The sequence below is a fragment of the Drosophila arizonae genome, chromosome 5, assembly GCF_054131065.1.
Source record: "Drosophila arizonae isolate 15081-1271.41 chromosome 5, UAZ_ARI_1.0, whole genome shotgun sequence".
In the NCBI taxonomy this organism is placed as follows: domain Eukaryota; kingdom Metazoa; phylum Arthropoda; class Insecta; order Diptera; family Drosophilidae; genus Drosophila; species Drosophila arizonae.
The window spans coordinates 3,885,375-3,911,713 of record NC_142925.1 but is presented as its reverse complement, the minus strand read 5'-3'; the positions used below and the strand labels follow the sequence as shown (position 1 = coordinate 3,911,713).

Sequence of the window (26,339 nt, the reverse complement as noted above, 5' to 3'; positions counted from 1 at the left end):
CCTCCCTCTCAACCTCTAAATGTATGCAAATGAGTAAAACGGCAGCTGCTCTCAAGGCGACTTAACGCCTGCTTAATGAACATAAATTAGTCACCAGGTGTCGCCAGGTAACACGCGGCCTGCGTCGCCATGGAGCCAGCACACGCACTTAAATTTCAATTTGTAATTTATGCCTAAAGTAAATTGCACACTATTTATAATAACTAACAATTTGTAGTTGCACAATTTGCCTATGCTACATTATGGACGGTCAGGGTTCGAATCGCAGGCTAATGAGTTGAATGATTATATAATAACAATAGTGATAGTAATGATTTATGAATGGATTGGTATTTACTTCATCCTTAGACTTTTATTTTAAATCTGAAATTAAACCATCTGGCAACGCCGAATAAATATTCCCAAACTTGTTAAGTTGGCTGCGCCTCAATTTTTGCAAGTTAAACTCTGTCTATTGTGCGCAATCAACTTGAATTCATATGATTAACAACCAATTTGACCAATTCGCGCTCTCCATTACGATATACGAGTGCTTATACATATATATGTATACTCGATATATCGCAGTTCGTTGATTGGGTAGCCGCTTCAGCGGCTGCCATAATACAATTTGTTGCACATCCGGTTTGGAGTCCACTCGAATTTCCTCGCTTCGGCCACTTTGATGCAATTAGTTTCGTGAGTATTTCGTATGCACGTAATGTGACTCAACGGCAATTCAGAATTGATTGATGGGGTATCCATTCGTGTAGCGATTGGATGTGAGTACACTCATGAATATTGAATGATTATATGTCAGCCATAATCGCATTTCGATTGGCCTCGCTTTAATCGATACAAGAGTTGGGGAAGGTATTTTCATTTTCTCCTTTTCTTTCTCTTTTTTTAATTGCCTGCCCCCCATTCGCTTTCCATTTATTATTATTTTCCTAATTGAGTTTGCCCTGGCAGCCAGCGGAAGAGCTGCTCAAACACTTGAAAGTGTATCGAATGATTAAAGTTTTGACCCCATTTCGATTCAGTTTATTGACTCTTGTCTTCAATTACAGTTTGCTAATCATGGCCCCTGGCTCATTACAATTGTCATTCCCGTTGAGTGCTCAGCCCCCCCCCCCCCCCCCTGCGCTCCACTCATGGCTGTCAGCAGACGAACAACAGTGCGTTTAATGGCCTCCTCCCTGAACCCCCCACGTCAACTTCTATGATACTTGACCGCAATGAAATCAATGGCAAACACACACACACACACTCACACGCCCCCATACACACAGCAGCCATGAGCGAAGTGAAGGGTGTTAAAACCGCGGGTTCACGGTACTCCACGGATCTCGCATCGAATGCCACAAGGGCGGAAGGTTCACTGGTTAGCTGCTTATGTGAAGCGCTGCCAAATTCCACACAAAAGCCCATGTCGGTCAGCCTGACCAGGCGCGACAGGAGGATAACAGGATAACTGGGTAACACACAGGCAACAAAGGCAACATCCGCTGGCGACTTCCGTTTGTCTCGCTCTGCGGCTGACAGGAAGCAATCAATAGTGTAATGGCAGACACAAGCATCCGCCATAGTTTGGCACTTTGGCCTGACAGGAACTGCACCAGCAGATCCTAAAACCTGTCCAGCCAGCAGCACAGGCAGATTAAGCAAAAAGAAACAAATGCAGGAAGCCCCAACGAGATCCGAATGCAAAAACCAAACTAAATTCAGCTGACAGTTGCGCAATTTGTCAACCTTTGCCGAGCGCCGTTCTCTCACCCCCCGCTGTTCTATTTCCCCTCACCAGGCTAGACTTAAGCCTCGTCGCACATTAAATTATCCCCCTCCCTCCCGTTCTGCCTTTGTCGCAAATGTAAATAATGCGTTTTAATCAAAAGAACAACAGTGAAAAATCCATTAACGGCGTACGTGCCGCACCCCCAGTGGCTCCACTTGCCCCATAGGGGACACAGCTATGCCCTATCCTTTCCATCGTTTGGCTTGTGTCTAGGCTTAGCTTTTCGCATGCTGCGCGCGTCATTTGCAGGTTGATTTACAAATTTCTTTAATGGGGCGACGACAACATTTTTAATTAGCACCTGTTCAGGTTGCACGAATCTCTCCCGTAATCTCCATAAAATACTCTAGCCAGGGCGTGCTCCATGGAAATTAATTTCCAACTTTGTGCTGCTTCTCCTATCTTCCGCTTCTCTGCCTCACGCACTTTTACAACTTCGCCTCCCTCAAATGATGCCATTCGAATGCGTGGCGGGGCTTGGAGGTGGAGCTGGAGGTGGAGCTGACTCTGTTGCTGCCTTCTAGTTAACCCATTCGCTTCTGGTGCTTGCTCTCGACATCTTCAACCGCAGCAGCCACTTATGCTATTCTCTCTCTCTTTGATCCCTCTTCCCTAAACCACTTGAGCTTAGTCCTGATCCAATATCCTAATGCCTTTCTATGTTTGTTGCTGCGTGTGCAGCTATCCTAGCAGCGAGCTTCTGCTTTGACTCCCCGCAGTCAGTGGTTCCCTTTCCCTTCCCTTCTCCCTCCCCTATTGAAGGCCTTTGTTGTTGCTGTTGCAATAATATTTTGCAAGTGTTTCTAAACAAGCACAAAGTCATGTTTCAGCAGCTGTAGTCTGGCGTCTTCTTCTTCTCGCTGCTGTTTTTATTGTTGTTTACCCTTCGTCCCCTTGGCTAGGGCTGTAATTGTTGTATGTTAGTCCCCGCAGTCGTTAGCTAAACTTTCGCTGAACATTAAAGCAATTTGGCCAACATTTATAGACTGATTTAATAGAATCAAAAGGGAGTCACTGAGAGTGGGGAGCGAGTGGGGTAGAGAGAGGCATGTTGTGGGCAAAGGAGCCCCACACAAATGAGATATTTCCACACAAGTGAGCAGATCAGAGCCGACAACATTTCAGTGTGTGTGTGCACTTGGATATAATTGTTTGACTAAATGAGTGCGTCGCTCCTAGCTCGCCAGCCCCCTCCACCCATCTATTCCCTTTGCCTAGTGCTTCACCAGACACTCGTATGAGTGGGTTTGGGGATATAACAAGAGAACAGCAATAATTATGGCAAACACTCCCTTCACCCACAGCCCCCGCTCTACACACACAAGAGCCATATGCAATTTTGGGGCTCCACTTTTGTATAAATTCACTTAATTCCTCGCCCTCTCCCCGAGCAGCAGATAGAGGCAAATGGATATGACTCTTGGTGCTGTGCATTATCCCAGACATCCAGATATGCCAGATACCAATGTGAGCGAATGAGTACGTGTGTGTGAGGCGAGTGCCGAGTGCCGAGCTGCTCCCCAGCCAAATGGCTCGAAACGGTTGCCATAATGAGGATGAAATTGAAGTCTAAACAAACAGAAATCGTTTGGCCAAATAGCAGAGGCCAGGAACCGTTGGAGGAATGTTGAGGAATAAGCAGCAAATAAAAATCCAAAGGAGTCTCCATGGAAATTGAATATTTAATTATGCGTCGATGGAAATTGCGTCTCGAGATGGTGACGAAAATGGCCCAAACAATCATGAGAATAGCGACAGAGTGAGGGAGGAGTAGCCACACTTCTTTGCCTAGGAAAAATGTAAACGCTGCTTGATTTTACGAGAGAAGTGGAAAAGAAGAAGCTGCTAAATAATTTATTCTAATTTGCGACAGATTTGCCAAGGCCAAGAAGTTAAAATGTCAGAGGGATTCCCAGAACAGAATACATAAAAAGAGATTCCGAGGAAGGAAGGGAGATAGATAGAAATGTGAAAAAAGTTTTGTGAGGTCTCGTAAAATTAATTCGAGGGGACTCGTAATAGATAATTCTTAAGGTTTGATAGCTGCCTCATAGGGATTTATCTGCGGCTTTTGGTTAGTTTAAATTTAGTTTGCTAATTTGCACCCAGCGAGCAGCTCAACTGGAAGAAAAACAAAGGGACGAGTAAGCACAGTCGGAAGCACCTTCCGCTTATCTAAACGGACTCACACGCTTCTCCACAGCTACTCTTTGCTCACACATATGAGCGCGTATCTACATAATTCTCGTCTGCTCTATGTGTGTGTGGGGTTCGCAGCACGGGCTACGTGAGCGCCAGGCAAAACTTGCCCCAACCCTAAACAACCCCACTGAACACAACTAGAGCTGGCAGCGTGGCAGCCTGGCAGATTGGCACCCTGGTGGGTGGAAAGGAGAGTCCCATATTTATGAATGGCTCTTGTTTCGAGTTTAACGCACTTCGGGAGCTTTATCAGCTCGTAAATATAAATTAGAATTTAATTTTTATCGACGTGGAAAGGTGGCTCGAGTCGGGATTTGTATGTGGATGCTGCCTTGGGAGCAATCTGGGAGCAGTCTGGTCTGGTGTGGTGAGTGCCACAAATTGGAAATGGAGTGGATCTGGTGGCCTAGGCAACCGAGCGAGCGAGCGACCGAACATCAACGGGATTCATATCCATTTGTGCCTGGCACGTGTCGCAACATATCAAAGGCATTGATTTACCTGAGGGCAGTTGGTTGCTCGATGCAACCCCCTTGGAGGTAATTCATGTGGCCACAGAATCAGATGGAGATTGGGACTCACCTGGGTTAGCTGCGAGGAGGCGTAGTAGGAAATCCTCGAGGGACACACCGATTCTGGTTTCGAGTAAATGGTCTCGCCGGCCTGGTCGCCCATGGGCAGCAGGGCGGTGGCGTAGGGTGTGGGCGTGGGTGAGCTGCGGAAGCCTGTAGGGAAATGAATAGTTCGAAGGTCGATGAAAAGGAAGGGGATTGAAGGTAAGAAAAACTTACGGTCGAATATGCTGCAGGACTTTTTGGTCTCTGTTGGATACTTGTTGAGGCTGGCAATGGTCGCATAGGAGCCGGTGGCACTCGGCGGTCGTCCGAGAGGATCAAGGCGGATAAACACGTTCTGATGGCTGCCATAACCCGCTGTAGTGAAGCTGGTGCTGAGAATGAAATGAGAATGAAGGGTTAACAGTTAGGTAGATAATTAAATTGATGTGCCAATCAATCAGACTTACTGTAGCGAATCCTGGCGTAGCTGCTTGCGAGCCCGAACATACATCATGCTAGCCACGAGGCCTACGGCCAGGACTAGGCCCAAGGCACAGGCCGCGGCGCTCATCAGAGCCGGTCCCTGGGAGGGGGCGTGGGCAGGCGCAGGTGACTGATTCGGTTCTGGGGAGATGCCTGGAATAGTTGTGGTAATGGAAGAGAGATATAAGCGAATGACAATTTGTAATGACAGAGGATTGGGAGCTTACCCTTGGCACAGATCTTGTTGCGCTTGAAGTGGAGTCGGGTGTCGTTAAACCGGGGAGGTCCTTGTACTACCATGTTGACATTGACCGGCAGTTGGAGGCTCACATTTCCCGTGCACGGGAGGTACACCAGGAAAGACTCGATCTCCTGCGGCACTATACCCTTGTGGGGAATGCTCAGCGTGGGTGTGCCCAGTGCGTCCTGGTCGGTGGCGTACTCGATGCTGATTGTATAGCGCAGCTGTCAATGAGTTGGCCAGTTAATGGAGTGCAAATCAAATTTTCAGGTCGGGTAGAAGAGGTGGGTAGGTGGCTTACCGGGTAGCTGATGAGACTCTGCCAGGAGAACTCCAGCTCGTGAACATCTGCCGGGACGGGAACGGTGAAGTGCATCGCGTATGTGTTAATGGCTCCCTCGTGCACGTAGAACAAATCCGCCTCCAGCCCTATGGATGAGAGTAAAGAGCATAGTGAAGATGAGATTAGGTTTCCGATGCATTGCAGCTATAAAGAGAAAGTTTATTTCACAATTTGCTTTGTTACAGTTTCCCTTCGAGTCCCTTCCCGGGATTTTCTACTGCTGTGCAAACTTTGTGCATTCTCTGTTTACTTTCCTCGCTCGCTTTCCTTGATGGCTCTCTTGCTCTACCCTCCCGCTCTATGTACCTTTAAACATCAACGGAAATTGATTTCCTCGACGATTCAAGGGGGTGGAAGCAGGTTGGCAGTGGGTGAGCGAAGTTCGGTAAACAAAAACCAAGACACAATAATAATCGAAATCGAATCCGTCACCAGCAGGCGACAATGCAAAGGGCGTCAATTGGTTCTCGCTCTCGATTTCTGCTTCAAATGGTGCGCGACAGACACCCGAGGGGACCGAGAGAACGAAGGGATTCACGTGGGGTGGGTCGAGATATTAAAAGGTGTCAAGTGTTGTCTAACTCGATTCGAGACGAGACCAGGCGAGACAGCGACCAACTCATCATCATGCTTCGCTTTGTGTAACTTTAACTAGCTTCGGGAACGTCCTAATCTCTGACCCCGACCCTGGGAGCTCTAAGCCGCCATGCCTCACTCTATTGGCAGTGAAGGACGAGCTGCTCAAGTTAAAAAGACGTGAAATTAAATTTCTTCATCCGCTTTCATTGTTGTCTCTTTCTCTGCCTCAGCTCCCGTCTTATGTTGCATCATTTACTTCCTGGGATCAGGCCTTGCTTTGCATTGAAAGTCGCAAATGCTGTTTACTCTCCTTAACTTGACTACCTCCTCCTCACCCCTCAACACTTCCACAGTTCGCCATTCATCTTTTGACTATGCGTCTGAGCCGGATGTTGAGTGTTGCGTTTCCGGTGTAGGCAAAGGCAGGGGCAGTAGGAGAAGGAAAGAAGCGCGTATGTGCGTGCATTTAGGAGAGAAAGGAACACAGCGCTCTGCGTTCTTAAAACAATTTCAAATCCAATTATAGAACAAGAAAAAGCATTTTTCGTTAGCTTCCTTCTATTCACTACTCGTCTAAGAACTTCCCCAGTTCGTACGCTGTTTTCCTTCACAGTTTCATTTTGTTTTTGAATTCGAAATTGTTATGCACCCCGCTGACTATCCTCCAGGCAGCCAAAGTGTGCTACTTTCCTTTTACATTTTCCGGTTTCCGTTGGCAAACTGCACAGAAAAAGAGAAAAGCAAAGGAGAGAGAAGAGGGGCTGCAATTGACTCTACTTTGATCCCTCTTTATTCATCCATTTTGGGAAATACGCCACAGACGAAACGAAAAACACAAACATAACCTCAAAGTGGCTCACATTAAACATGCACAAACACACGAAAAGGACAATGTCACTTAGTTCGAGCTGAGTCCTAGGAAAACAATGACGAAAGGTTAGACAAGGTGCTATCAGAGTGGGAAGTGCACCTTGTCCAACCACAAAGGGAAAGGGGGAGGAAATGCACTTGTGCTGGCTTAATTAATTCAGCTCTGATTGGATACAAATGTGAATCTCTCTCAAAGAGACTTTCAGCTTTTCGATTGGCCTCTTGGGCGAATTTAAGCTACTGCCTGAAACGACTTTAAATTTCGTGAGATCCTCTTCGTTCTTTAACTGGAGATAAAAAGGAGAGCCAACTTGGTTACGGTTGGGTCCAAGTCTTGTTCCGTCGAACTTTGGCCGTCTTTCATATCACGCGCCTTGCACAGCGCCAACTTTGCCGTCGCTTTGCAAAGTTTTTAGCTCGTTCAGGAGTCGTCCCAGTGCCTTGTCCCAGATAGTTCCCCTTGTCGCACTGCTCTCCACCATAATTATAATACCTGCGATTGTCTGAATGGCTTCACCACACACACGTGACGCTGCAACCGCAGACGCTCGCTCGCAGAGTTGGAGGAAGGGGATAGAAATAGAGGAAGGATCGGAAGAAGGGCTCCGGTTCGGCTTTGACAATGGCATCACACAATTTGCATAAAAGATTAAGAGGATAATTAGTGTCATTAGCTGAGCAGTGCAACGCCGTGCATTCCCTGAAATTATCATCTCATCTGTCCTCTCTGCCCTCTTCCACTGTCTAGGTGACACCTCGACAGGGCTTATCCCTTTACAATGAATGCAGTTCTCTATAGAATAGCTTTCGCCTTCGCTCCTTGAATCAAAGTCGAGCTCGACGTTTAATTGGCACAGTTTAAGAATTGTTCACGCCCTCTCTTGCTTTTGCTTTTCTCGCCTTGCTCAGCAGTAAGTCGAATCGACCCAGCTCTATTGAGAGAGAGAGAGAGAGAGAATGGGCGTAAAAGGCCGAGGGTTGCTTTATTAATGCGGCGATTTTCGGGCTGTTTTCTATTCATTAAAAATAATTTTCTTTTGCATTAACTTTTAATTTAAAGGGAAATTTTGTAGCCAAAAAGGTGGGAGCATGCTCTAGACCTAGAAACAAGTCCTGTTCGGGCCTGGGTTCCTGTTCACTCCCAAGAAATGTGCACATCAAAGTGAAACTTGTTGAAATTGCATTTTTACGCACCCTTGCACAGCACGGGGGAGGTGGAGTGGGTAAGTGGGGCAACCCTCCCCGACTGGTATATGGAGCTGGTGTCGCTGGCAACTGTGGGTCGAAAATTGCTCGTTGCTGGGACGACGCGACGCAATGGAGGGCAGAGCGGAAAATCTTCAGCAAAAGCGTAAAAAATATTTAATTTTAATGTTGTCGTCTCTCCATCGAATTGAGACACACATACACATATATATCAGTGTAGTTAGGAGCAGCCAGAAAAGAAATCGTTTAACTCATGTTTACAGCTCGCTGTATGGAACAAACTTACAGATTGCGAGTCGGAGGAACAGGGAGAGGAAGAGGAAGAGGAGAGGACGGCGTTTGAAATAGCGGAGCGAACGCTGTACTCGATTTTTATTGTGGGAATGCATCACGTCAATCACAGTCACGCACTGAAGGAACTGCCAGGGAGTGAAGTTATTCGAGAAATGCGTATGCTGAATAAGGGACGAGGAACTGAAACAGGGAGAGAATCGGCAGCTGGAACGGGGGCTGGGCATTGGAGATGGAGCTGGGCCATGCAGCCGTTACACACATTCCACTTGAACAAATAGCCATAGAGACATATGCAGGGGCAGATGAGGAGCCCTGAAAGTAAATCATGCAATGGCATGTCGCAAATGGCGGAGAGGGAGGCGGAAGTGAGGAGCGAGCTGGGCGGGTCAGTTTGTTTGATTTCATGCTGCTTGTTAATTTTGAAATGGAAAACAAGCCCAGAGGGTGGCAAATATTATAAGGGAGGGGGTGTTAACTGGTCGTTAAAACATAACGAGCTCTGGGGAAGGGGCGGAGTGGAAGATGAGGAAAAGGCGAGTGGGAAAAGGAATCTATGTGAATCGCGCATAGCACAGGAAATTACACAGAGCAACAAGCAAAGTGGAAGACTCTTTGAGCTGTCGCTAATGAAATCCGATTTGCATTCAAAGACGTGAAGGGGGTGAGGGGCCAGCGCATGCTTTGTGAAGTGTCAATTGCCAGGCGAGTAGCGAGTAGCGCATGGCTCAGCGAACTCGAATGCAATCTCAGAGTGAACTAGAGAATGATAGATACAAAGGGAGAGAAAGAGCTATGCTGTGTGAGGGAAGGAGAGGGGGAGCTGGAGTAGCTGACCCAGTGACGTGGACGACAGCTGCAGCTCAAAGTTCTTTGGCCATTCATCAATCTCGGATCCGTGTGGCACTTGTGTGGATTATTTTTATGCTGTTCAACTAATTGAAGTGCCGTGATTTGGCGATTAGCAGCGAGTGGACTGGGACTAGGACTGGGAGTACGATTGAGCCTGCATAATGAGATTGAAGCATTTTGCTCCAATTACAGCTAAGTGCCGGAAAATGCTGTGCACAGCTAACGCATGAATGATGGACTCTTGGATAGAGGGAGGGAGAAGTCCTAGGAACCGCCTTGGCTCACATTTTGGAGCCATGAACCATTAATCAACGAGAGGCAGCAACACGACGTCATTCCGCCTTGGCACGCCGAATGAATGCCTATTACTGTAACTATTTTCGAGGACATGAATTGGGTAGGAGCTGGGGCTGGGATTGGGCCTGGCACAAGGTCGATCTGGAGCCACTTGAATAGCTGGCGCCATCAATAACGAGGCCTCGCGTTGAGCAAAACAGCAAAACAAACAACAAAATGCGCCGCACCGGACTGTGAAGTCGTTAGCAGAGAAAGGGGAGGGGGAGGGGGAGGATGAGGGTGGGGCAACTAGGCGAGAGCAGGAGGCGGACTACTTGCAGCTGTCAACAGGGTGGCAAAGGTGCGAGGGTGGCTCCGTCTACGGCCGGAAATCGATTTGTGTGGATTTGTTTTCTTCCGTGTTTTCGCGTAACTTTTGTGGTCGTCCAACCCCGCGCATTCCTCTTCCTCTTCCTCTTCATCTATATCGTCGTCGTCCTCGTCGTCGTCATGGTCAACAATTATTTCGGAACTATTAATGACTGCGACGTGGTCTGTGCCTAAGCCCCCGCCTCAACTTGTTTTGTTTGTTTCTCCTGCCGAGGAGCAATGAATTTGTCCTGTCGCACTTTGCCATTCAGCTATTAATCATATCAGTGGGGCGGAGCTCTATCTTGGTCCCGACGATTATTTTCGAATCGAAATGAGATTGCGCTACCCCCAAATATGGGGCTCATATGTATAGACTTACCCATCAGCTTCATCACTTCGTGGTGACTGATGAAAATGTTGAGATATCCGCTGGCCGGAGGCAACTGCCAAGAGAGCAGCGCTGTCCAGAGGAGCTGCAGCAGCAGGCAGCAGCTGTTGCAGTTGGCCATGATGAGCAGTAGGAGCTCCTCCTCGCTGCTCTTGTCGGTGTTATTTTGCGGGAGATGCTTATCTGCCTGGGATATGTGCAGTTAATAACTTGTCAGTGCATGTGACGCCGCAATTGGCGCTCATTTCAGGGGGCGTGGAGCTCCCCTTTGGCTTTGTGGCAGCCAATTTCAATGTGTGACCATTGAAGCGTTCCGCAGGCACAGGCGAGACTCTTCCTTCCAGTTTTGATTTGGTTGCCAGCTGCCAGTTAGCAGTTGCTGCCAGTTGGCAAACAGGCGACGCGGCTCTAAAAGATGCGTTAAAATCAAATTCCGGCTACGGCTACGTCTATGGCAACTGCTGCTAACAGTTCCGGATGCAACCACAAAGCGACGAGCGACGTCGAGCAGAGCTCTACGAAATTTGTGTCTGGTAAATTTTGGAACTTTTCAGCCGCTGCAGCCTCTGTCCCTGCTCAACTTTTCCAGTTTTGTTTTTGTTGCGGTTGCGTCTGTTGTTGTTGTTGTTGCAGTTGTTGTTGTTGTTGCTGTTGTTGCTGAATTCGGCTGTCGACTGCAAGCGCCATCAGCATTTTCGCATCTGACTCTGACTCTGCACGAATTTCGTTAGCTTTTTTATTGGCCAGCTTCTACCCTCTTCTGTGGCTGCTTCTCTCTTGACCAACTGCTACTCCTGCTGGTGGCTTAGCTCGTCACGTTGGCAACGTCTCGCCCAGTGCCTAGTGCCAGTTCCAGTTGCTGGTGTCGAGCATGTGTCCAGCCTGGCTAGCTTGTCCTGGTGGCCTTTTTGTGTCGTCTGCTCGACTGGTTGTCCGGCTGGCCAGCAGCTGCGTTCGGAGCAGAGTCCTGTTGAATAGAAAGTGATTTAGTTGAGTTTTCGGACAGGAGTCGAGTGGTGACACTGTGTGTGGTGTGTGGCGTGTGGAGAGAGGGGAGTGTGTGGTGCTGTGGTTGAGTGGCTTTGTTGTTTGTTTCAAAAATAATTCGTGAATGTGCTGCTCAAAGAAAGTTTCTGCCTGCAAAAGTAATTACAAAGTTGAAAAAAGATTAACAGCTTACAGAAACGCACATCGGAGCTTGTGGAGAAGAGGAGGAGGGTGAGTGTGGGGGAGTGGTAGGTGGTGTATCCTGTGCTGATTAAAAGTCACACGAGTTGCTTCGACTGGTGTTTTAATAAATTCGTGTTAATATTTTGTGTGCTTTCCACTTTTTAAATTATGCAAAGGGGAGAAGGAGGAGGAGGAAAATAGGAAAAAGTTTTGCGTTGCAGAAATGTTTGTGTGGATTTTGTGGTTCAAGTGGTTCAGTTGATTCTCCCCTCGCCCCTCTTGCTGCTGCTTTCCACCTTCTGCTGCTTGCGTGTGGAGCCATACGAATGGAATTCCAGGTGCAGTTAGAACCAAAATCAAAACATTCGGCCAGGTGGAAAGTCAAGAGTTGGCATGGAAATGGAAATGTGAGTGGAAAGTGGAGAAGAGAGACGGAAGAGACGGGGCAAGAAGAGGAAGAGTGGGTGCAGCAGTCAAGGGCCTCCAAAATGAAATTGTTGCCAAGAAACCGAACTCCAGTTCCACCTGCTTGCACTTTGAGCCCCTCTCATTTCCCTTCATATGCTGCCTGCTCCTGCCACCCTCTGCAATCTCCATGGCTGCATATTGGGAATAGTTGTTCGGTTTTTGGCCGCAATAAAAATCGAAATCAGAAAACTTTGTTGCCTCTGCTGCCTTGCAGCCAACGAAAAGTGCTGAAAGTCTTGCAATGCGCGGTCAAGCCAGTTGTGGGCGTGGCAGCAATGCAGCCGTGGAATGTGAACTGCAGAATATGCCAGAGACTTAATTAAACTTATCTGCGATGAAAGGTAAAGCCGCAGGGAAGGCACAGGCGACGACTCACTTGATTAAGATCCGTATCATCACGACGTCAACTGCAGCTCAGATCCCTGCCACAAGCTAAAGTCGATGCCATTCAGCAGATTCATTAATAATTCAAAAGACAAATAACAAAATGAAAGTACACATGTGTGTGCGGATGTCTGTATGGGTGTGAGTGTGAGTGTGTGTCTCCTGTGTGTATTTGTGTTGACATTGCGAGCAATGTAACTGATTTAAATGGAGCAGCAGACAAACAGCCAGCAGCCAAGCAGCCAAGCAGTCAGGCTGCCAGGCAGCGCGCCGCATCACTCGAGCTGCTGGAGCCGCCAATTCGCGAGCGCGTGGCAGAGACTCGCAGTGAGAGACACAGCAGAGACCCTCCGAGTCGAGGGGGAGACGTGGAAGAGTCGCAAATCATCATCGATAACATATTAACGACGTCAGCTCAATCATAATCAAAAGGAGGATAAAGGGGAGCGCGTGGGGCTGGAAGGTGTTTCTCTTCCAACTGGGGACAGCGAGTTGTCTGTCGTGGAACTGGGGAGCCAATGCTGAACATTTTCTGCTTAGTCACACGCATCATCCGTCTGGGTATCCACGCCTAGACACAGCTGCCACGCCCCCCTCGCTTCCTTCGACCGCCCACTCGCCTTAGTGACAAATTGAGCCACGGGCTTTGTCTTCAAAAGCCAGAAGATGATGTTTGCGCTGGATGCTGCTGATGATGACGTGAGTTCTGGCAGTTGTGACAAAAAAAAAAAAAGAAAAGAACTTTTCAATTACATGATTTGGCGTCTAATGAATAATCATATGCCCCAACTCCCCAGTTCCACAGCTCCACAGCTTCACAGCATGCTAAGCATTGTCATTAGCTGCATGCTATGCCCCCTTCAGAATATTTATTGATGTTTCTTTCTATTCTATTGTCTTCTCGTAGTTATTTCCATTGTGGGCGTTTTCGCCTGGGGGCGTGGCAGGCAGTAAGACAGTCAGGCAGTCAGTCAGTCTTGTTTCAATTATAAAATGGCTTTCGCTTCTAATTGAATCTGTTCGTCAGGGAGTTGAGCTAAGTAAATGTTATTGCCCCCGTCAATTTCCATTAGTACCCCCGATCCCAGGGCTTCGCCCTGGCGACTTTAATTGCGAGGCAGACCACGTTGTCATTGCCGTCGGGCTGGGCTGGGCCGGGATTGGCCGTCGGGCTGTTGAGCTTTCAATTATTTTAGTTATCAAAATGTACAAGCAGGTAAGCCAGGTGGAATCCAGAATTTACAGTATGCACAGAATGTATTCTATGTATTCTATGTAGTCTATGTATTCATGTGGCGCATTTCTAATTTAAGCCTGGCAAATGGAAATTCATCCAGCACAAGCTTCAATCTCGCTGCTTATTTAAGTGCTTGAAATCGATGCCCGCAATTCGAGATGAGCCAAACAATGCGAATAATATGAGAAATCGAAAAATCCACTTGAATTGCGTTGCGATGCCAGCGGAATTTTAGCAGAGCCAACGGCTGTTTGCTCATTTCGCAAATAGTTTGCAATGCTCGCTTGGGATGTGAAAGTAGAGTATATTGGTTGCAGAGTATATTATTTGCAGTATTGTGATATATTTGTCAAGAGAAAGAAAATTTGGAAAATTATAATTATATGCATCATTCACAGCATAATCTGAAAAGTAAAGATCAAAGATCAACTCAGTCAGCATGGAGATATTCAAAGCTCAACCGTAACATCTCTTTAGGCTCTACCCGTCAACAAGTATTGCAAGGTTGATTACGCTCTACCGCGAAGTTTTTACTTGTGTTGGCTCAGTTTCGACCCACAAAAAGTATCGAATGGCCTTTCAACTTAGTTTTATGAACGCTCATTGTTTTCAGTTAGAATAGCCGCCGGTTCAGCTGCTGTCCATTTACTTTAATGTTTGCCACGCACACACACACACACCCATGGCATAGCCACACACACATTTTCCACAATAAACAAGTGCGGAAAATGCAATACGAGCGGGCAGCGGAGGATAAAACTGAGATGAACTTCATTAAACTCGCGTAAAATGTTAAACACAAAATTAAAATGAACACAAAATGGCAGCAATAACGAGCTTGGCGCTTTGCCTTCTATGCTGCTCCGATATATATATGTATATGTATGTATGTGTATATATATAGCGCACAGATCTCACACCCTAGAGTTGTCGACAAATTTTAAGCGATAAATTTTGATAACTGATTAAAAATAACGAGCGACGTTCGAGCTTTTGTTTACCTGCCAAGCGGCGAGCTGTTTAATGCTCACACAGGCTAAACTGAAAGGGTATATTGGTTTAGGGATTACCTATGGAGACCTCTTAAGCCCAATAAGGTTTACTGTTAGAGGCTCGGATATATTTATATGAGTGTACTAATATGTTGAACTAATGCTTTTCAAATTCAGGGTATATCCAGCGTAATGCAAAATTTCGTATTAGCTTTTAGAGAATACAGTTGAATCCGGTTATAACGACACTCAAGGAACTGTCGTTATACCCGGAACGCGCTATAACCATATAAGTTTGCTCATAAAAGTTTGTCTGGGAACCAGAATTCTCGTCACTAATCGGAGTCGTTATAAGCGGATTCTACTGTATTTTAGCACTACATCTGTAAGGGCTTCAGAAATACTTCATGAACCGCAGATCAGCGCTCAGCTTATCAACCTTAACTTCCTGTTGGGTGTTTTCTTTAACATTACAGGGTACCTTTTAGTCTACTACAAGTGCGTCACATACTTAATTGCGCATTATACGTTGGTCAACAGGATAGCAACATATTATTGTTGTTGTTTGCTACACCCAGATCGAAACATTTTTGTTTTTCCAGCTAATTTGTGTGGGCAATTAATTTATATTAGGCATGGGCCGTGCGGCAGGACTTGGGGCAGGAGAAACGAAAACAGACGCTATTGTTGAAGCTGGGCCGAACTGGCAGAGAATGGCCCCTACAACATTTGTCACATAAAATCTAACAATAACCGAGAAAAGTCATAAGGGAAAGCAAAATAAAGACAGACAGAGCGAATGCGAAAAGAACAAAGTGCACATAAAAGTATACGTGGAAATATTTGATTTGAATGTCAGTTAAAACAAGTAAGAACAACATAATCGGCTGGAAACGACTGCACAATACTCATTAACGGTAGAAGGAAGAAGAAGGACCATGTTTGAAAATCTTTATTCGTCATTAAAGTGGATATATTATTTCAATAATCTCTAGCAAAGATATCTGAGGATAACCCTCATATATTACCTGCCCTTAACTTCGCTTCAAAACCAATATACTCTCTTATCTCTTAATGAGCACATTTAATAATGTACTTAAAGCAAATCCATATCAATTAATTTAAATATCCGATTCGATATTAATTTTATACAAAATACGCTTCTGCATTATATATTATAAATTTCAATGCAAATGAGCATAATCAAATTTAATATTTAATAATAATTCCATACTCTCGCCCTGTCCTTTTCTCTATTTTCCCCATGTGTGTCTGTATCTGTGTGTTAGTGCGCTTTAAGCTGCATTAAATTGAGCCGCGTCTGTGCGCTGCATCGCTGTGAAAGCACTTTATATAATATATATTGATATCCTTTGTTATTATGACTTACAAAACTGATAGAATAAATCTAGATGGAATATTATAGCATATAGATGATATATATTCAATGACACGACGAGTTTTTCGTCGATGCCATCGTATTTTCGTACTCTATCAGAAGAAGGGTATATTGGCTTTTGGTAAGTGTATGTAAGAGGAGTTTTGGACTAGTCCATTAAATACATTTATTCTGGTTCAGGATGTGAAGTTGCATTGATTTAGCCAATATACCTTCTCTATATTCCTTTCAGTAAACTCTATAGATACATCAATCTCGTGAACTAAAAAAATTTATAGTAGACTAAATAATATTTTTCATATCTGAAATTTAAATGCTATATAGATTCCAGTGGCTGTGATATCTCTCTTTCTCTCTCTCTCTTTCTTTCTTGCCACAGCCTTGCACTAGCTTCTTGGTATCTCCCAGTCAGTCAGTCCCGACTAGACTCTTAGTCGTTTGTGTTGAGAGCTTATGGGATTTGGAAAAGCGTAAATGTGATTATCATGCAGGATAACGTAACGAAAGACCATGGCCACCTGCCATTGGGAGCGATGCAGCCATTTGGCATGAAATACAACCTCAATTACGTTTTATAACTCAACACTCGCCCTTAGCTGGGAATTTTCAATATTATATAGCTGAATTTATTGTGCGACAAAGTGACAGAAACGCCAGCCAAGCGACACACGCTCACTAGACAACACTCCTACATCGAAAAGACACAGATAGGGAGAGAGAGAGGGAGAGAGAGAGAGAGAGAGAGAGAGAGAGAGACACAGACATCGTGAGACTTGGGTCTGGGCAGTCTTTTTATCTGCCAAGTACTCCCATAAAAATAGCTCGGATTTCAAACTTGGCAAACGAGCTGCAGCCACTTTAAAGCGGACAAGAGAACTTGAGCTAAAAGCCAAGCTATGCCACGCCACACCACGCCGGGCCGTGCCAGACTAGACCAGGCCATGGCCCAACCTCCTTACGCCCGAGCTCTGCCCTCTACAATGGGCAATAATCATTGATTTATGGCTGTCATTTTGGTTATTAAACTGAAATTTCTTTTTTAAGCAAATCTCAACTGGCAGCCACTGTCTAGCACCTCTCGCCCACACTCTCTCACTTTCCCTCTCTCATTCTCTATCTCTCTGTCTCTCCAGTGGGGCAAACGAACTTTTGATAGCATTTGGAAATTATGCCGCTCCACTTGGCCTACTCATCGGCCTCATGCCCTCTTGACCTGGCTAAGACGCAAATTGAAATATTCGACTCGTTAAGCTGTGTCCGTGCCTAATCTGTGCCTATTCCATGTCCTAAGTTCGCTCAGCGGAACCGAAGCCACAACAAAAAGGAAGCGATGGGCATGCAAATAGAATGTATGTGACGTGCAGATATCCTGTAAACTTACTAAGCTTCTTTATAGCAAATAAATAGACACTTGAATTCATATTAGAAATATCTATTCGACTTTCTAATTGAAGCTTTAAATAGTGTAGGCGACAAACGGATACCCTGTAAACTGTTTAGAGCTATTGGAAGAGAGCTTAACTTGCTTTATGAGTAAATCATATGAGTATATATATGATATTTTAAGGTTCTACTTTAAATACCACTTAATTTAGACATACTCTCTAAATACATGATACCCAATGCACTCACATTTCTAGGGTATCTTATAAAAATCAGCATAATCTTTAAGAGTAGCACATTTCAGCTGCACTTGGATTATACATAGCACCCATTGTTGTTGTTGTTGTTGTTGCTGTTTATGAGCTACATCGAAGCTGAAGGCACTTAGTGGCCATTCAATCAGGCCAAAGGGCGTTGTTTGAGTGGGTAAGGGCCATGTGGTTGGTAAGGGGCACGAGCGCATTGAAAAGTGTCCAAGCGCAGCGAGAAATTTGCATAATTCTCCTTTTAAGGCGGCGGCTGACGAGCGGGTGCCGGGCATTAGGGCAAAGGCGGGTGAGTTGTTTGCCATTACTTTAGGGCCACAATTCGACTAATCTCTGGCATATTTCAATTAGTGTCAACATTTTTGGATTTTTTCTTGCTTTCGTACAAACACTGTGCAGCACGCCCCCCAAAATTACTGTCCCAAACAGTGCACATACATGGCTGTACTTCTGCTCTTGCCGCCTTCGCCTCCGCCTCCTGCTCCTGCTCCTGCACGCCCTGTCGTTAACTGCCCACAAAAGCAAAGTACAGAACCGCATACATGAAAACTGGTCACGCAATGCTGCGGTTATTGGGTGACAGCTCACAAACTAACACATAGCTACACACACACACGCACACACACGCACGTGCACTTCTACATACTAAACAGGACTTATAAGAATAACATAGAATACTGATAGAGAGACAGTTACCCTGCAAGTAGCTAAGAGAACAAGAAATAAAGCACATTAATCTATGGTGTGAGTTCTTGAGTTATGAATATATGTATATTCAAACTATATATGGTACCGATCGAAAATTGAGAAAAATTTCTCTGTCGAATTATTACAGCTAAATGTATTCTCCAGATAAAATAGTAAAAAATACATTTCTCATGATTTCTTATGATTTATATATATTCTTCAGACTAAGGTCCCATAATCTACATAATAATTTTTTCTAATATATTACAATAAATATAGAAAAATCGCAATAATAATAAAATAATCAATATATAAATTCATAGAAATATTAGCAAACCCATTAAAACGTTTCTAGATTCGATTTCAAAATGCAGGGTATTAAATATTTGTTTGCTTATTGTCTGAAGCGGGTCGACAACAACTGTCTGTTTGCTGAATCGTTTGGGTGTGTTAGGCAAACATACATAGGCACACCCACACACACACACACACCCACACACACACACAAACATGAGCGCACATTAAAAGCGCACTTATCAAAACGCAATCAGCTCAAATGCTGTTTTTGTTGTTCTCATTGTCAGCCAAAGGATTGAGATTGTATATGTAGTTCCACACACACAAGTCTCTGTGTGTGTGTGTGTGTGTTTGTTGTAATAGCTGTTGGTGCCATGTTTAAGCATTTTTGAAGTGTCCAACCGGCACTTCCGCTTTGCTCAGCAGCAGATTACATTTCAGGCAAACACGAGCTGAAAATAAATTAAATAACTCGCAAAAGGTGTTGGAAATGGGTTAAAATTTCGGATGCCAGGATGCTAACCCCAAGCTAGACCCACCTTCAGTCACACAATAAACGGTGACAAGCGAGCCCAAAATAAAATAAAGACGACTTTAAGTCGCTTTAAGGTAAAACGTTTATCGATTGTCGAGTGGTAAACGCTCAGCCCGGGGCCTCGGGCGCTGCACCGTTGTGGCCCATCATCTGGCAGACAACTAACCAAATTTGTTTACATAACAAAAGCCAAAGCGGCAGACGGAAAAACGAAAAGATAACGGTAAAGCCAAGCGTGGTCACATGCGCATTGCCAGCCAGGCCAAAATCCAACCACGCTTACAGCTTGCAACTGTTGCGCCTTGTTTTAGTCGGTTTCTGTTATCTTTATTTCTACTATTTGGGTGCCATGCAAATGGAGTCTAATCCAATCTGGCTGGCAGCGAACTGATGTATGGAGTATCTGCCTGTATATTCGCATTACTAATTGGCCACGACTCGAATTTGATTACGCCAAACACACGCAGCCAGACAAATTGGACAACTTGTCCAGGCCCAATTACCAGGCGGACGACATCACGTCCATCACAACGCCCGATGCGCCGTATCGCTCTCCGATTTTGATGCGATTTCGATTTCGATTGCGATGGGGCATGAAATTTAATTAAAAAGCATTCGGACTGCAAAATGCTTTTGAAAAACTCTGCAAACGCGTCTCATTAGCAGCAAAAGCCCCAAATGTCAAAAACTTTTTGCTTAAATTGCCGTGACAGCCCCAGCAAGGGGCAAAACTTTTAATTAAAGCAAACAAGTGCTGCAAAAAATACAATAAATTGAAATTCATTAGGGAGAAGCCTCCAAAAATAATTGAAAATATTCAAGCTGTGCGTTGGAAAACCCTTTTCCTCATTTTCCAGCGTCATTTATGTTGTTTACACGTGCAATTGTAGACCTAGAAGAGGAAGAGGAAGATTGCAGAGCTGAAGCCAGCAGGCGCCACGTGTGGCTATTAAGTGTCGGCCAAGTAAATTGCAGGCGATAAGACTGTGATTTAAGAGGAGAAAGGAGAAGGGGGAGGGGGCAAGTACTGCTGTAGAGCAACAGCTACTGATAGCTGATAAGCTCATAGGCGGGCAGAACCACACGAGAAGCACTAAGCCACCAGACGTGCTCTTATCAGCGAAGCCAACAGGAGACAACTACCCAGGGACACGCCCACTTTACCATAATGAATCCAGTCTAACACACAAAAAGGGAAGGAAAGGAAAGGTTAAGCAACAAATGTGAACTAAAAGCTGAACAGAAGGACAACAATAAGCAACAACAACAACAACAACAACAGCAATTGAGAGACGCATAAACAGCTGCAGCAACTGTAAAAAAGCTGCAGTGGAGTGTCAAAGTTCACACCAACCCCAGCATGGAGGAGGAAGTGTAAGTGGTAAAGCGGGCTAAGGATAAAGAAAAGGATAATAATGTGAATGCGAGAGCAAAAACAAATATGTGCGACTTGATCTGTGGCTGCAACTGTGTGTGTGTGTGCGTTGGGTGTGTGTGGCAGGCGCACGCGAGGACAAAACAAAACCACAAATAGTGAGGAGAAAACAGAAAATAGAATCAAATCGCAATAAAACGAAACGGAATCCTCTTAATGCGCCATGTAAACAAAATGGGCACGTGACCCGCAGGAGGCAAGCTACCCCCTTAGCGCTCTATATCCTTCCTTATCCCCAACCAAAATTTGTGTCCTGCTGGCGCCGGACAAATTGCCTCGTGAAATAATCCTGCCAGGCAGCAGATGCAGCTGCAGGAGCAGAGGAGACTCTCGTGGCGCCTTCATAAAATTCAGAGAGTCTCGAGAAGTTGTAGAGAATTTATCTTGGGGTCGAGCTGGGAGCTGAGGAATAATTCACAGTTGACCGAACAGTGTGAATGCACTTTCCAGTTGCTCATCCTATTTATCCTGGCGCACAGTTATCAGAGTCCTTGAATGGCTGTCAAGTTGCGGCCGCTTTACAAATCGTTGCAAATTCTCAGATCAAATATCCTAGAGTAGAGCAGGAAGAGGAAGAGGAGGAAGCAGAAGTGTGCAACAATATAAAAGATGTATCTGATGTGTCTTTTGAGAGTCCGTTGCAATCCTTTGCCGCAGCTCACAACAAAAGCAACGCAAGCTCGGACACTTCCTTCTTCCTCTGCTCCTGCCTCTGCCCCTGCCTCTGCCTCTGCCGCTGCCTGTTGCTGCCACATTTTGGGCCATTTCCTTCATTGCTTCAACACATTGCACTTCCATTGTCAGCTGCTGAGAGGGGGGAAATATTGGAAGAGGAGCAGATGGGCAGCTGCTGTCAGTTGCAGTTGGAATGCCTTTTGAGGATACCTAACATGTCAAGTTGGGAGAAGAAGAAGAGGCTCCTCTTGGCCTGTTGCCAGGTTTCTATTGCCACACGTATTCTCATATGTCTCACTCGTTGGTTAATTACCTCGATAAATGGGTAATTGCCTCACTTACTCGCACAGCATCTGGGGCCAACAACCCCAACTGGGACGCCAACTGCCAACTGCCCATTGCACTTCATTTTGTTTTATTTTATGCGTCACAATTTGCTTTTAGTGGTTCGCTTCCTTGTGGCAGATCCTTGAATGCCAGGGAATGGAATGGAATCTGTGGAACTATCAAGATTTTACGAGTCAAGTTATGAAGTCAGAAAGATAATAATGGGCCAACACTTTGCGCTTGGCACTAATTCAAAATCCGCCAACAAGTTTGGGCGCCCAAGGGCCAAGGCCAATTCGGCAGCCAAAAACATAACTACACTGAGAGAAATGGGAACGAAACACGGTTTACGAGATTGCTCGTATTATTATTATTGTTGTGAGGGAAAACTATAAGCAAAACTCTAGCCAAAAGTCAGGCGAGTAAATTGTTTGATGCTTTGAGGCTCAAACTCAGTTCCATCCGCCCCAGCGGGGGTGATGCGAAGAAAGGGGCGGGGCAGCTAGTCGGAAGCGTCGGAAAACTTTCGTTGCCAACAGCAGCAGCAGCAGCAAAAGCCCTCAACTGTCGGGCTCCACTTGGATGTCAGCAGTCGGCAATGGGCCAAAAGGATAAGCAGCGTCGCAATATGAAAGATCTGCCCATCCACAGGAGAAGGGACAGACGGATAGTACTGGGGGATACTGGACCAAGGAGGACTTCTTTTCTCAAAGCTTTTATTGCTTGGCGCTGTCTGGAGGAAGACTGCGGAAAGTAGCGCCAAATTTGTATGATTGGAAAAAGTCAGAGCCAAACTGAAGTCTGTCTGGGCAGGAGGAGCAGAGGACGGGGTATGTGGATGTAACTGTGGGGAGCACGCCGGGTAAATGAAGTGTGACGCTTTGTTTTCCTTTGATTTAGTTTTATGGGTCTACATCGGATGTAATTGAATTATGCAACTTGGCGCCGACACCCGACGGGCCAAGGCAGACCCCGCCCACAAGACACAACAGACAACAGACAAGAGACGAGAGATGCGAGACGACTTTATTAGCATTGAATCGTAAAAGCGAGACGAGTCCATATATGGAAACAGGAAATGACATCTATATTCGCAATGATGAAGCGAACGATGATGCAGCCAGGGGGCAGATTGCGATGGGGAATACGGATATGGATGCCAGCGGGGATGGGATCACGTTAGAGCTTTTTAGCGTTGGCATTTGAATTTTCGATGCCTAGGTCCGTTTGGTTCGTGCCCGACACCCGATGAAATGAGTTGGAAAATATGTCTGTGGTTGCCCAACAGGCAGAGCTCGCAGCGCCGGCGACATCCTGCGATATCCTGAAATATCCTGCGAACTCAATGAATCTGCACAATTTCCATAACTCAATAAAGCGACGCATTAACTGATAAGCAGTCGCTGCCAGAGTTGCCACTGCACCCAGTTGATAGACTAGCCGAGTGACGAGTGATAGGAACATAACTCAGCAGTCTGTGATATGGATGGAAACGGCAAATGCCGATGATATGGCAATTGGAGCTGCTCAGCCGAGAGCAGAGAGAATGAGTACAGAGAACAAAACGATGGACATGGAGAGTGAATGCCCTTAAAGGCTGACTCTGACCCAAAGATGAAACGAAACTGAAACAGAATCCATTTAAACGGGCGAGGCAACACACATTTGCTTTCAGGTCGAATATCCCAAGGGGGAATAGAAGACTTGATGGAATGGAAACGGGTTTCGTTTCACTCTTACGGCACAGAGTCTGGGACCAGCCCATAATTAATATGCGAGTTGCCATAGAGTAATCTGTCATATCATATATTGAGTGCAAGCAAAAGTCACCCTAGACTGTGTGACATTGCGACAGGAGGACAGAAGGACGGGAGGACAGGAGGACTGTTTCAGATTCAGACACAGATTCAGACAGCTCGCTTCAGTGGCTTCCAATTACAGTTTCATGTCCTGTCAGAGCATTTCGAGTCTCCATATCCACTTGATGCTCGATGCCTGATGCCTGATGCCTGATGCCTGGTGCAGTGCTACTCATCGAATCGATGCGAATTAAGAGTCGAGACCAGGGAACCAATTGAAATCAAAGACATCACCTTGAACCCCTCCCTCAAGTGGGCAGCGATTCAAGTCCCGATGCAGCGCAATGTAAACGATTGAGGGCGGTCCAATCGAGAGCTCTCTGGGTGTTGCCCCCGTTTGATTGTTGTGCTGTTGTGTAGTCCTGTTGGACACGGACTAAGCTGTGTAAACGTCGACTGCAGCAGAGACACCAGCACCAGCAACAGCTCACGCATTGACACGGGACTTAAAAGGCTGGACGGATGTTGTAATTCCAATCAACACGAATAGAGAAGCAACAAAATATGAAAATGAAGAGACGAAGTTCGCAAACAGAAGAAGCGACTCGTTTATGCTCAAGTTTTCTTCAGTCTGTTAGCGACTTCATATGAACTAGCAAATTCCGCACGCAACCTTTGAAGTATTCATCAATAGCTCGTGAGTCCCAGCTGAAGGAGGACGCACAGCTCTCCCATGGAAGCTCTTCCTCCCACAAGACATTAACCCCAATTGGCTAAATGGCTCATTAGGTCAGTGGAGAAGTCTGTCAGTCTCTGGTATGTTATGTCTGTTTGTCTGTCTTTCTGTAGCTCTTCAATGAGGTAAGCAACAAGAGTCACTCGACTGCCATTCAGAGCAGTTTTCCCCATTCAACCAGCCGGTCGTTGGGGCTTTTCCATTTCTATTCCCATTCATTCAGTCGGAATGAAAGCGGAAAGAAAACGCAACGCAACCGAGTTGCACTACTGCGTGGTCAGTTATAATTAGGAGGCGCTTTTAGGGTTTTATGGGCTAAGCGATTATCGCCAAGCGGAAAGCAAAAGCGAGGAGCGAAAGTGAAGAGCTAAGCGGAAAGTGAACGCGACTCGTAAACACTTTCACATTGACCCAAGCGAAAGGATTCCACTGGAGCTTCTTCTCTCCTCCTCCCCCCTTTGCTCCACTCGGAATTCAATATTGTTAATTGGCGACATGGTTCCAGCACGACTCGAAGAACCCAAGCGACCCATAAACCCATCGCATACAGCTGTACCCCAATTTGAAGCAGCTCTAAGTTATGTTGACTTTCTGTGTTTAGCAGAGGAGTTGGGCGGTGGTGGGAATACAAATGGGTGTGGTCGTGGATACGCATAAGTCGCTGAAAATATGTTTCGGATCCAGTTCTGCCGTAGGGTTGATTAATTGGCCATAAACCAAACGATTATCATACTAATTCTGAGGAAAGGAAGCTAATCTTCACATCAACTTCAACTTCTCAGATGAATCCACTCCGTAAGGGATGACCCAGGGATATGATGAACTGGAGTTCCGTGTGAGGAACTGGACCAGGGGAGCATGTAAATGGCAGTTGGAGCTGTTTGAGTTCCGTTTGGCTAGGCAACGCTTACCGTTATGATTGTGGGGTGCAACTTCCTCATCCTCCCCTTCCCCTTCCCCTTTCACTAGATTCACAGCTCGCAGTTGCACGAAGCTCACAGAACTGCCCCATAATCAAAGGGGATGTGGATTCGGTTTTACTACAGACCTAGCTACCCAGGCACATGGGAAATGGGGCACTGACAGGGGCAGGAGGCAGACGCAAGGCAGTAATTGCTTAATTTGATTACGTGCCGCCGTAAAAAGCAGAACAGGAAATTTGCACACACACACATACACACACACTCAGACACCCTGTGCTCGGTAATGAAGTTGATTCGCTGAATGGATGAATGGATGGATACATGGATAGATGGATAGGCAGTTAGCAAGCACTCGCACTCGGGTGGTTCGCGCATGTTGCTCGTAGTCCCCGAATCCTGCTCCCAATCCTTTACTCCCTGTGGCTATGCCTCGACTTTAAACTGTTTTCAGATCCGAAACGACTTAATTTATGTTTTCGGCTGGAGCTGAAACCCTTTGCCCAAATGTCGCCAACAACAGTGCGGACAACAACAACTACAACAGCAACAACTACAACAAGGAGAAGTGAAAATTCAGAGGCAACAATAGAGCGTCAAAGGCACGAAATGGAAAACCATTTGGTTCGGTTCGTGCGATAATTAGAAGCGACCTCTGCACGCTCAATTAGAGGCTTGTAAGCGTTGCACCCGAGGGGTGGGGGGCAGAGGAAGAGGCGGAGGGGGAGGCGAATCGGGACAAATACGTATATATAAACACTCTCTAAACTCAGCTGCAACAACAAAGGCAGGCAATATGAAGCGAAGCACGCGACCAACTGCAGCAACAGGAGGAGAGAGTGGAAGAGGAAGGGGGAGGGGCAAGGCAGGGATTAGGCCGAAACACGAACCGAACGAGGCAAAGAGAGTCAAAGAGTGGGACGAACAGTGGCTGGTTGAATGTCTTAATTAACTGTTAGCTGCACTCAGCTAAAACAGCAGGAGGCAGAAGGGTGTGGGTGGGAGAGGGGGAGGGAGAGAGTTACTGCTTCTGCTTGTCGCCGTTGTCGCCACTAAATAATGTCGAGGACAACCGACGCCAGAGCCGTGCCTCAACTTATTTATGATTTGCAATTATTTTAGAGAGAGTTTCGCTTCACCAGTGAATAGAAAACAAAAGAGAGAGTGAAAGAGAGAGAGAGAGAGAGATGGAGAG

The 26,339-nt window shown here is 45.9% G+C and overlaps 1 protein-coding gene across 2 annotated transcripts in view; it reads right to left on the bottom strand.

Moving 5' to 3' along the window:
• LOC149268378 (uncharacterized) overlaps positions 1 to 26,339 on the bottom strand; it is a 107,019-nt gene that overhangs the window by 9,264 nt on the left and 71,416 nt on the right. For both annotated transcript variants that reach the window (XM_089471868.1, XM_089471867.1), the window contains exons 3-8: positions 10,426 to 11,401; positions 5,559 to 5,686; positions 5,244 to 5,481; positions 5,001 to 5,169; positions 4,768 to 4,925; positions 4,559 to 4,701 (exon numbers count right to left, since the gene is read on the bottom strand). In XM_089471868.1, the coding sequence (XP_089327994.1) occupies positions 4,559 to 4,701; positions 4,768 to 4,925; positions 5,001 to 5,169; positions 5,244 to 5,481; positions 5,559 to 5,686; positions 10,426 to 10,555 (966 nt within the window). In that variant the 5' untranslated portion in view covers positions 10,556 to 11,401. The remainder of the gene's footprint in view (positions 1 to 4,558; positions 4,702 to 4,767; positions 4,926 to 5,000; positions 5,170 to 5,243; positions 5,482 to 5,558; positions 5,687 to 10,425; positions 11,402 to 26,339) is intronic.